This window comes from Camelina sativa, chromosome 5, assembly GCF_030686135.1.
Source record: "Camelina sativa cultivar CO46 ecotype springtype chromosome 5, ASM3068613v1".
In the NCBI taxonomy this organism is placed as follows: domain Eukaryota; kingdom Viridiplantae; phylum Streptophyta; class Magnoliopsida; order Brassicales; family Brassicaceae; genus Camelina; species Camelina sativa.
In genome coordinates, this window is record NC_141884.1 from 9817331 (window position 1) to 9829369 (window position 12039).

General features: G+C 42.5%; 1 protein-coding gene and 1 pseudogene across 1 annotated transcript; one reads left to right on the top strand and one right to left on the bottom strand.

Moving 5' to 3' along the window:
• Window positions 1-263: 263 nt before the first annotated feature.
• On the bottom strand, window positions 264-575 carry LOC147943472 (putative F-box protein At3g23960 pseudogene; annotated as a pseudogene).
• Window positions 576-4248: 3673 nt separating this feature from the next.
• LOC147943473 (uncharacterized) lies at window positions 4249-7853 on the top strand. Its single transcript, XM_087512256.1, has 7 exons — window positions 4249-5474; window positions 6504-6599; window positions 6864-6922; window positions 6968-7038; window positions 7120-7476; window positions 7570-7689; window positions 7788-7853. Exons 1-7 carry the CDS (start codon window positions 4249-4251, stop codon window positions 7851-7853), a joined length of 1995 nt encoding a protein of 664 aa, XP_087368382.1.
• Window positions 7854-12039: the final 4186 nt, after the last annotated feature.

Below are 12039 nucleotides of genomic sequence, written 5' to 3' on the forward strand. Positions count from 1 at the left end.
TGTGAAGCTTATGGAATTAAGGCTTATGAAATATGTGTCTTTTTAGGATTTTGTAACGTTAATTAAGGCTCTTCCATAACGTTAGCTAGAATTAAGGCTTTTCCACCTTTGTAGACCACATAGAAGATGTGCAGTGCCAGACCTAGTGCTATTTTTAGGGTTTTGTAACGTTAGCTAGAGTTAAGACATGGTCATTAATCCTTATGATGAAAACTTAAAAGAGAAAAACTAGCTTTGTTACACAATCTTCAAGTTACAAATTCCTAAAAGGCTCGAATAAGCTCCACATTCTCCACATAATTTGAAAAGGCTTCAACACTATAACGTTTAAACGCTTCCATTCCTCGGACTCCCACTCTAACGACAGTGTTCTTCTCGATATTGTAGTAGAAAACATAGAAAGGATCAGACACCTTTATCGGCACAAACACAAATTCATTTGTACCAACCACTCCAGAAAAGCATAAGATGGTCTTCTTAACTATATTTTGCCAAACAGGAGGAAATACATAAACGTGATTGGACAATTCCTTTTTGTCGAAGTCTTCCAAAACCCATAACTCAAAACTAGGCATGGGCACTAATACCCGTTACCCGTATTCGACCCGTTACTCGGCTCGTACCCGTCCCGAAAAAAAGGTACCCGCAGCTTTAGGGTCGAGTAAAGGGTATTATAACTATATTACCCGTGAGTAAGGGACGAGTATAGGGTATTAGTTTAGTTTTCAATACCCGTCCCGTTACTCGGCCCTTTACCCGTTTTGCTACCCGACCCGTAAATACCCGTTAATATTTTGTATTATTATTATTATTATTTATTATTAATTTATAGAGTTAGAGTTAAAACCTAAGTTCAACTTAGCCTAAGTGAATTAATATATTATTTTTATTTTCAAAATTCGTAATTTTATAACTTTTGGAACTATATATTGCATAAATTTATGAATTTTTCATTTTTTGGATTTCAAAAGATAAAATTATTATTGCGATTATTAACATTTTTTTATCGGGTACTCGTTTTCCGGGTAATAATAAAGGGTCGAGACGAGTAAAGGGTCAACTATTTTTTACCGGGTACCCGGAGAAACGGGTACCCGTTATTTAAGGGTCGAGTATGAGTAAATTTTTTCTGTTACCCGTTAGGGTCGGGACGAGTAAAGGGTCGGAGAAAATTCAAGGGTACCCGTCCCGTGCCCAGTCCTGCGCAAAACCACTACTTTTCCCGTTAAAATAGTCAGACATACAAAAAGGAAGAAGAAAAAAAATACTCTCTCTCTCTTGGGCGATGCTGAAGGCGACGGCGATCTAGGGTTTTTGACCTAGAAAGGATCTGGTGGAGATTTGGGGGTTTGTTTTTGGAGATTTTGGGATCTTCCAAGTTACTCTGGCGCTTTGTTCTGGATTTGTGGGTTTTCGATGGAATAGCTTTGGATGCGGCTTCCCAATTTCCTCGATTTGGAGTGATGGGGGCTTGATATGGTCAATACTTTGGGGGATTCTTGTGCGTGTTTCGCGGTTCACTCTGGAGATTTGGTTTCTATTTGGTGCTACCAGGGATTCAGATGTATCAGAGGTTTACAAGGAAGAACGAAGATCTCGGGATTGTATTCTTTCTCTTGAGCGATGGGGGTTTTACAAGGTCGGTAACTTGCCGTTTGTGGTTTCACATCTGATCTATTTTAGGTCTGAGAAACTGATGTTTGAGGCTGAATCTCTGACTTATTGGATTTTTAAGAGCGGATCTTCTTGTGGTTTGATAGCTGGGAGAGTTCAGAGATTGGAACTTCATTGTCTGCGATTTCTGACAGATACGGGATTTGATATGGGCTGTCATAGCTGCGGGAGAAGGGTTTATGGGAAGTTTATCAGATTTGGTCGATCGGTGGAGTTAAGGTTTGTGGTGCAGGGTGTGTGGGTCGTATCAACCTTGATGGGAATAATTCCATTTGTTGTCTTGGGGAATCAATCTTCTTCATTACGGTTCCACCTTCAGTATCTTCGGAGTTTAATGCTTTGCTGGATTGTTTGGTGGTGGTTTCACTATAAAAGAAGGTTGGGAATCATTATGTTTCGGCACTGCTTTCTTGATTATCTTCTCTTCATTTTGCTTTTGGTTCTTTTGGGTCACAAAGTTGTGTGTTTGAGAGTGTTTGTTTGGGTTAATATGTCGCAAGGTAGTCTCATGGGGAAGGGTTTAGCGGGTCAGAAAGAGGGGGAAGTGATGCCAAGGCGCAGAATCAAGATCTCATACTTCGACAATTCGGCTATTATTGCGGGTTACTCAAAAACTGTGGTCGGGAGGTGTTTTAACCCACAAGTGCAAGACATGAAATCGTTGTTGATCATGTTGCCTCGCATTTGGCAGGTTGAGGGGAGGGTCGCTGGTGCTGATCTAGGATCAGGCAAATTTCAGTTCCACTTCGACGAGGAGGCGGACATTGTTGAGGTTTTGTCCAAGGAGCCTTATCACTTTGATTCCTGGATGGTGTCCTTAGTGAGGTGGACACCAGTGGTGGATCCTAATTATCCTTCATCACTAAAATTCTGGGTCCGGATTTCTGATATTCCAATCTAGTTCTGGGCGGAACCCCTCCTTAGAGACATTGGTTCTGACTTGGGGGTGGTGGAGGCTGTCGATATTGACAGAGGGAGGGTGCGAGTGACCATCGATGGTCTGAAACCTTTGTGTTTCGAGACGGATATCGAGTTCTTCAATGGGGAAGTCACAGTGGTCAAGTTGTTCTATGAGAGGTTGCATGGGTGGTGTAAGAAGTGTAGTAGTCTTTGTCATGATGAGGTTGTTTGTCCCCTTGCGAAGGGTAAGGATTTGGCTTCTAGACTCTCTCCCTCGAAAGAGAAGCAAGATGAGGGTCAGCTTCTGAGCTACAAAGGGGCGGTTCTGGCAGATGTGAGAAGGGGTTCTTCTTATGGTGGTGCTTCCAAGGGATATCACAATGGGTCTCACCATGGGGGTGCTAAACCTAGAGCAGAGGATCATTCAGGCTCGTCGTCTCGCAGAAAGGGGTCGTCCAAGGGGGCTTCTGGTTCGGGTACCACACAGGAATTCCGGGGAAGGCAGGGTCTCCCTAGGGGTCAGGCTCGGCAACAATTTGCTCCAGTCTTGCCACCAGTTTCGGAGGAGATAGGGGAGGCAGAGGTGGGGCAGTCAAAACAAAAATCTGTCAAGAAGGCTTTATTTCAGGATACTATTGTTGAGGAAGGGTCTAACAGCAACATTGGTTTGGTGGAGAGCCCTCATGAAGAAGGTCAGATTCTCGATGGTTCGCCTGGAGCTGTGGGTAATGTGTGTTTAGGATCACAGTCGGGTATCCCTCCTATGGATACAGTTGGTGTTAAGGTTGTTAAGGAAAAAGCGGGAGAGGAGCAGGAGGGGATTTTACTTGGTGGTTCTTGTGCTGTTACAGTCGCAGCGGCAGGTTCGAGTGCCCCTAGTGTTGAGGTTCCAATGAGAGAGGTTTTGGCTGAGGATATTTCAATTGAGGAGTTTTCAATTGTGGAGGAGCTCGATATTGGAGACTTGGGATTACACGGTACTCGTGTTGTTGACAAGGATCCTATGGTGGTGGGAGAGACTGCTGGGGAGCTTTTTGACATGGAAGAAGATGATATGTTGGCTGAAGAGGGGGCTGACAAAGATCTGGTGGAGTCGGATGGTGTAGGGGATGTCTACATGGCACCGACTAGCGGGGATATTCAGGCGGCTCAAGGGGAGAAGGGGAAGAAAGGAAAGGACATTTGGTTCTTAGGGGGGTCAGCACGAAGAAGTGGAACACTAATCTGCTATTGTCACCAAGGCGAAGACCTCCTCTAACTGTTCCGGCTCTTGGGGAAAGCGAGCATACTCTTAAGGCCCAGGAAGGGCCTAAGGGAGGTCACGGTGGACTAAAACCACCAAAACCAATGGTTTTTAAATGAATATTATGAGTTGGAATTGTCAAGGTCTCGGAAATAAGGCCACCATCGGGAATCTCCGGGATCTATGGAATAAGCATAGGCCAGACTTTTTATTTCTAATGGAAACAAAGCAATCATTTTCTTTTTTGGAACAATTTGTAGGCCATTTTGGCTATAAAAAATTAAAAACTGTGGAACCTATTGGTTGTAGTGGAGGGTTGGCTCTCTTTTATAATAAAGACGTTTTTGATGTGTCAATTTTATTTGAGTCAAACCGTTTAATTGATGTCGAGACTGTCTACAATGGGCGAGTAATTAATCTCACTTTTATTTATGGGGATCCTGTCCCTAAAAATCGGGGATTTAGTATGGGAACGGTTATTGAGAATAAGCTCAACTCGGTCGACTCCCTGGTTTATTATTGGGGATCTCAATGAATTAACAGGTAATCATGAGAAGAGAGGGGGTAAACTTCGTCCTGCTTCTTCATTTCTTTCCTTTAATGGGATGATTCGGGATTGTGGTTTCTTGAAATTTCCATATCTCGGAGATTGTTTGTCGTGGAGGGGTTGGAGGGATAAAAAACCAATCCGTTGTCATTTGGATAGGGCTTTGGGTAACGAGGACTGGCATGATTTGTTTCCGGACACGGTTACAGAATATTTGCCAAGGATCGCTTCGGATCATGCCCCGCTTATTGTCAATATAGGTGCCAAGAGATCGCGAGGGAGACGAACTTTTATGTTCGATCGTAGGTGGGTTGGCAAGGCGGGTCTGATGGAGTCTATTTCGCAGGGATGGAACGGGGGACATCATGAGGGTCCGACATCTTTTGTGGACAAAATTGTGAATTGCCGACGAGCTATATCTCATTGGTGCAAGGAGCAGGTTCCGTTTGGACGAGACACTATTGAGGACCTTAAACGCCAGTTGGCAGTGGCTCAAGCGGATGATGCGGTTTCATTGGGGGTTATCACTGATTTAACCATGCGTCTGCGGGACGCCTATAATGATGAGGAAATTTATTGGTATCAAAAAAGTCGTAATCGATGGATGCGGGTGGGGGATAAAAACACGAAGTATTTTCAAGCTCAAACAAAGCAGCGACGGGCTCGCAATAGGATCACTGGCCTTTATGACAGGAATAATGTTTGGTCAACTAAGGATGATGATATTTGCACGGTGGCGGTCTCGTATTTTGAGGATTTGTTTACTTCTATTAATCCGTCAAATTTTGAGGATGCTTTAAGCGAGGTGAAGAGGGTAATAACGGAGGACGTAAACGAACGTTTAACAGCTCCAGCAACGGAGGCGGAGGTCCGTAAGGCCTTATTCCTGATGTCTCCGGATAAGGCCCCGGGACCAGATGGAATGACAGCGTTGTTCTTCCAGAAGGCTTGGAGAGTGGTCAAAGAGGATCTTGTGGCTATGGTAAATCGGTTCTTTGAAGAGGGTGTTTTTGATAAAAGTCTGAATAGGACGCATATTTGCTTGATTCCGAAGGTGGCTAAGCCAACCTGGATGGCGGAAATGCGGCCCATTAGCTTGTGTAATGTGGGGTATAAGCTTTTTTCAAAAATCTTGTGTCAACGGTTAAAAGGTGTGTTACCCTAGCTTATCTCGGATACGCAATCTGCTTTTGTCCCAGGACGATTGATTTCGGATAACATCCTCATCGCTCAGGAGATGTTCCATGGATTATGAACAAATCCATCGTGTAAAGGAAAATTTATGGCGATCAAAACGGATATGAGTAAGGCGTATGATAGGGTTGAATGGGGTTTTATTGAGGCTTTGTTACGGAAGATGGGCTTTGGGGAGACATGGATTTCTCGGATTATGTTTTGTGTCACTTCTGTTGAATATAAGGTTCTTTTAAATGGCCAACCCAATGGTAGGATTGTCCCCAAACGGGGTTTACGGCAGGGAGACTCTTTGTCTCCTTATCTGTTTATTTTGTGCACGGAGGTCTTAGTTGCAAATATTAAGCGGGCAGAACGGGAAAAACAAATAACAGGGATTAAAGTAGCAAACAAGTGCCCGCCAATTACGCATCTGCTTTTTGTAGATGATAGTCTTTTTTTCTGCAAAGCGGATAAGGTTCAATGTGGGGTTATTTTGGATATTTTAAAACAGTATGAGGCTGTATCGGGTCAGCAAATAAATTTTGCCAAATCCTCGATTCAATTTGGTCATAAGGTGGATGACGCTATGCGGACAGAGATGCAGGGGGTTTTGGGAATTTCGAATTTGGGTGGGATGGGATCATACCTCGGGCTACCGGAGAGTCTGGGAGGGTCCAAGACAAAAGTTTTCTCTTTTGTTCGGGACCGTCTTCAGGGACAAACGACGGGTTGGTCGGCAAAACTTCTTTCCAAAGGGAAAAAGAGGTGATGATCAAGTCCGTTGCCACGACTGTCCCCACTTTTGTGATGTCTTGTTTTTGGATACCGAAAACAATAACGTCAAAACTTACGAGTGCAGTGGCAAATTTTTGGTGGAGTACTTCAGGACAGTCTGGGGGGTTGCACTGGTTAGCTTGGGATAAACTCTGTTGTAGTAAGCAGTTGGGGGGGCTTGGGTTTCAGGAACGTCGATGCTTTTAATTCGGCATTGCTGGTAAAACAACTGTGGAGGCTGATTGAGGCCCTGGATACATTGTTTGCTCGGGTTTTGAAGGGCAGGTATTATCGCAATTCCAACTCTATGGATCCGATACGCTCTTATTCTCCATCTTACGTGTGGAGAAGTATTACTTCCGCTAGATCTTTGGTTAATAAAGGCCTTATTTTACGGGTTGGTTCGGGGGACTCCATTTCGATATGGACGGATCCCTGAGTACCGGCTCAATCCCCAAGACCAGCGTTCAGCAAGGGTCCCCATAAGGATCCTTCTCTTAAAATCTCTCATTTAATTGATTGTCACACTAATACTTGGCGTATGGATAGGCTCAAGGAGTTTCTTGCCCCGGAAGATGTTGATCTCATAGGGGCTATTCCTTTAGGAAGTCGTCGCCTAGATGATTCCATGGGTTGACATTATACGAAATCAGGAAAGTACACTGTTAAATCTGGTTATGAAGTGGAACGTCGTCCTGCTCCACAGCTTACGATAGTCCCTCGAGTGGGTCCAGAGATAACACCTCTGTTGACTGCTGTCTAGGATGTCTCCTGTCCACCAAAAATTAAACATTTTATGTGGCAGGTGTTGACAGGATGTATTTCGGTTTCGGCAAATCTGCGGCGGCGGGGTATTCCGTGTGACTCCGCGTGTGTACGGTGTGGGGCTGAAGAGGAAACAATTAATCATGCTATTTTCCGATGCTCACCGGCTCGGCAGGCGTGGGCTTTAGCTCAGGTTCCTGTCGGTCCTGGCTCTTTCCCGACGGAGTCTATTTATGCTAATGTAGACCATTTCTTAGGTTCTTCTAATCCGGGCTCTCAGACAGCCGCGTTCCCGTGGCTTATGTGGTATATTTGGAAGGCGCGAAATGCTCGTATTTTTGAGAATGTGATGGAAAATCCACTGGATGTAGTTCGCTTGGCGGAGGGGGAGGCGAATGTCTGGTGGAGGATGAGGATCAACCCCACACTCCACTTGTCCCCTCTACAAGACAAAGGGGGCCCACCCCTTTTCTTCCTACTTCTTTTACAGGATATCGGTGTTTTGTTGATGGCTCTTGGAAAGCGACAAATGCTCTTGCAGGTGCAGGTTGGTTTTGTTCTTCCACTGAAGATTCGAGGACAGATATGGGAGCTACCAATATCCGACGAAGTTTGTTGATATAGGAACCCAGATGAGGGAACCCACGTGGATAGATGGAAATAGGCAAATGGTTGATAACACTGTTCTGCCTATTCGGTGGATGATAGATGGAACGCAGTGAAGAGATGGAGAATAGACAAATGGTTGAAAACACTGTTCTGTCTATTTGGTAGCAGTGGAAGATGAAAGGATATATGGGTGGATTGAGGGACGCCACACAGATCTGTGAAAGGATCTATGATAAGTCAAATCTCAGTCTTCAAGGATTCACACACAAGAAGAAGGAGAAAAGGGTGGTTGCTTCTATCTCAGAAGATAACCTAAGAAAACTCTCATTTTATTTCATTAAAATTAAAAGGTTACATTACTGAGAAGGGACCTTATATAATGGTCCAGCAGCGGGGGACCTTCTAGGGTCGAATTTTATTACAAATAAAAGGACTAAACTTGCAAAAACAACAGACTCGATTTTAGGACTTAAATAAATAAAAGACTCATAAAGACCCAACGGTCGATTCCTGCAAACAAGAAAAGAACGACCATTTATTATTTGAATTCAAACACTTACCTTGATAATAGCTCTCATGCACGCTCCAGCCCTTCATTGATTGCTTCGGAAATGATGAAAAGAACGGGTTCTTTAATTCCTTGTAGAATTGGCAAAAATGATGCTTGTGGAGTCTTCTCTTTGAAATCTTCTAGTTCAGTGAGAGTAATCAGACTTGCAATGGACTTGTTGAATTGTTCCCTTAAGGTTCTTGCTCCCAGCCTTGTCATAGGTTTGTGTATCATTGTTGGCAGAACGGGTTCTTCAGGAAATGGTAGAACGGGTTCTTCAGGAAATGGTAGAACGGGTTCTTCAGGAAATGGTAGAACGGGTTCTTCGGGAAATGGCAGAACAGGTTCTTCCGGAAGTTTACTATTGATGTCCTCATGATTCCCTCCCTCTTGAGAAAGTTCTGTCTGCAGAACTATTTCATCTGCATGGAAAGGAGATAAATCAGCAACATTAAAGGTAGGAGAAATGTTCAACTCACCTGGCAGCTCAATCTTGTAGGCATTGTCATTGATTTTCTCTAAGACCCAAAATGGTCCATCTCCTCTTGGTGACAGCTTGGACTTTCTCTCCTTGGGAAATCTCTCTTTTCTCATGTGTACCCAGACCCAATCTCCAGGTAACGTCAGCTCCTTGCGGTGCTTATCCGCATGCTCTTTGTTCTTTGCGCTCTTCTTCTCAAGATTCTCTTTAACCTTTTGGTGGAGTTTCTTCACAAAATCAGCTTTGGTGACTCCTTCTGCACTAGAATAAACAGCTTGGGGGCAGAGGTGTGATGTCTAATGGGGTTAGAGGATTAAAACCATAGACAACTTCAAATGGAGAGTTTTTGGTACCAGAATGCTTAGCCTGATTATAAGCAAATTCAATATAGGGTAAACAAGATAACCAATTTCGGAGATTTTTACCCACCGTAGCTCTCAAAAGAGTGGAGAGAGTACAATTAACTACCTCAGTTTGGCCATCAGTTTGAGGATGACAAGTGGTGGAGAAGAGTAGCTTAGTTCCTAGCTTTTTCCACAAAGTCTTCCAAAAGTGGCTGAGAAATTTGGTGTCTCGATCTGGAACAATGGTCCTTGGGATTCCATGTAAACGCACAACTTCTTTGAAAAAGAGTTCAGCAGTTTGAGTAGCATCATTTGTCTTGTTACATGGAATGAAATGCGCCATTTTAGAGAACCGGTCCACCACAACAAAGATAGAATCTTGGTTGTTGATCTTAGGTAGCCCTAAAACAAAATCCATAGAAATATCTACCCATGGTAGGTTAGGAATAGGCAAAGGCATATATAAACCATAAGTATGTGACCTGGATTTTGCTTTCAAGCAAGTGATGCACTTTGCGCAGAACCTTTCCACATCTCTTTTCAAATGCGGCCAAAAGAAATGTTCCATAAGTCCTCCTCTATGTGCTTCTCCTATTAGCAGCTCTCTCATGGATCCTTGAGGAATGCACAGTCTTTTGTCCTTGAAGAGAAATCCATCATGTTGGTAGTATGACCCATAAGCGGATTTGCTTGTTTCCTTAAAGGCTTCTTTGAAATCTGGATCCTCCTCATATAAACCTTTGATATGATCAAATCCCATGACTTTAGCCTCCATTGTAGTGATCAAAGCATGTCTCCTTGATAAAGCATCAGCTACAATGTTCTCTTTGCCCTTCTTGTACTTAATCGCATATGGAAATGTCTCCACAAATTCAAGCCACCTTGCATGTCTCTTCTTAAGTGTAGTTTGTCCTCTTAGGTGCTTGAGTGTCTCATGATCTGTATGAATAACAAACTCTTTGGATAACAAATAATGTTGCCAAGTTTCTAGAGATCTTACTAAAGCGTAGAGTTCTTTATCATATGTTGGATAATTAAGTGCAGCTCCACTGAGTTTCTCACTGAAGTATGCTACTGGTTTTTCTCCTTGAGTTAGAACAACACCTATTCCTGTACCAGAAGCATCACATTCAATTTCAAACATTTTATCAAAGTTAGGAAGTACCAAAACAGGTGCATTTGTTAGGCTGTCTTTGAGCAGTTTGAATGCATCCTCTTTGGCTTGACCCCATTTGAATTCCACATTCTTTTTAATCACTGATGTCAAGGGTGCAGCAATGGTACTAAAATCCTTCACAAATCTCCTATAGAAGCTAGCCAGCCCATGGAAGCTCCTAACATGTCCAATGGTTGTTGGATTTGGCCAGTTTTGTATAGCCTTGATCTTTTCCTCATCGACCTTTAGTCCCTGAGAACTCACAACAAATCCTAGAAACACAACTTGATCAGTGCAAAACGTGCATTTCTTAAGATTAGCATAGAGATGTTCAGCCTTAAGCGCTTTTATCACCATTTCAAGATGCTTTATGTGATCTGCAAGACTTGTGCTATAAATCAAGATATCATCAAAATAAACAACGACAAACTTACAGATGTACTCCCTTAGGACCTGGTTCATTAACCTCATGAAGGTGCTTGGGGCATTGGCGAGTCCAAATGGCATGACTAACCACTCATATAATCCTTGTTTTGTCTTGAAAGCCGTTTTCCATTCATCACCTTCTTTCATTCTGACTTGATGATAACCACTCCTTAGATCAATTTTAGAAAAGACAGTAGCTCCATTAAGCTCATCTAGCATGTCATCAAGCCTGGGAATGGGATGTCTATATTTGACAGTGATGTTGTTGATTGCTCTGCAGTCTACACACATTCTCCAAGTTCCATTTTTCTTAGGCACTAGAAGAACCGGTACAGCACAAGGGCTTAGGCTTTCACGAATGTAGCCCTTTGACATTAGATCACGAACTTGCTTTTCCAGCTCCTTTGCTTCTTCAGGGTTTACGTGGTAGGCTGGTCTGTTAGGCAATGGTGCTCCGGGAACTAGATCAATTTGATGTTCGATTCCTCTTATAGGCGGTAGTCCAGGTGGTATCTCCTCAGGAAAGACCTCTTTAAACCTTCCTAGTAATTCAAGCACTTATGGTGGTAAGTCTTTCTCCTCTTGACCTGAAAACAAACCTTCCTTAAAGATCATTAGTAGCACCTTGTCCTGTGAATTAATTGATTTCAAAACAGTAGAAGGTGTTATGTAAAGATTGGTTTTGTTTGACTTAGACAATCTCCAATGGTTTTCCCTATTTTTACCTCTAAAATAGAGGAACTCTCTAATAGAAGTGACTTTTGCTCCAATGGATACCTCTATTTTTTCCTCTAAAAAAGAATATTCCATGGAGATTCCTTTTTAATTTTATTATTAATATCTTTTACTTATAAAAGTTGCAAGCTAACCCATTTATTTTAGTATTTATGAAACTTTCATAAAATTATGATATTATTTAAATTTTTAACATTCATAAATATTATTTAAATATCAAATTTATTAAAAGAAATACATTGCATCATATAAAATAATAAAAGTGTTAAAAGTTTAAGGACCATTAAATATATAATTTATTTATTTTGATCATAAATATAAAAGTGTTAAAAGTTCAAGGACCATTTTATAAATAAAAAAGTTCAACTCTATTATAGAGGAAAAAATAGAGTTCCTCTATATATAGAGGAAAAAATAGAGGAACCGTAGACAAAAAACTTTTGGCGATGGCGTATGCGATTAGGTTTTAGAGCTGAATGGTTCACGGCGGCGGGTATCGAGATGGATTTTTGGGGTTTCCTTTTGGATTTCGGGAGCGGCTTGATGGGGAGAGGCGATCTTTAGCGTCTTTAATGGTGATATATCGGGATTGGGTGGAAGATATTCATGGGATTTGGGGAGGGAGGGATCTCGCTCTTCAGGGATATGGATCGGATCAT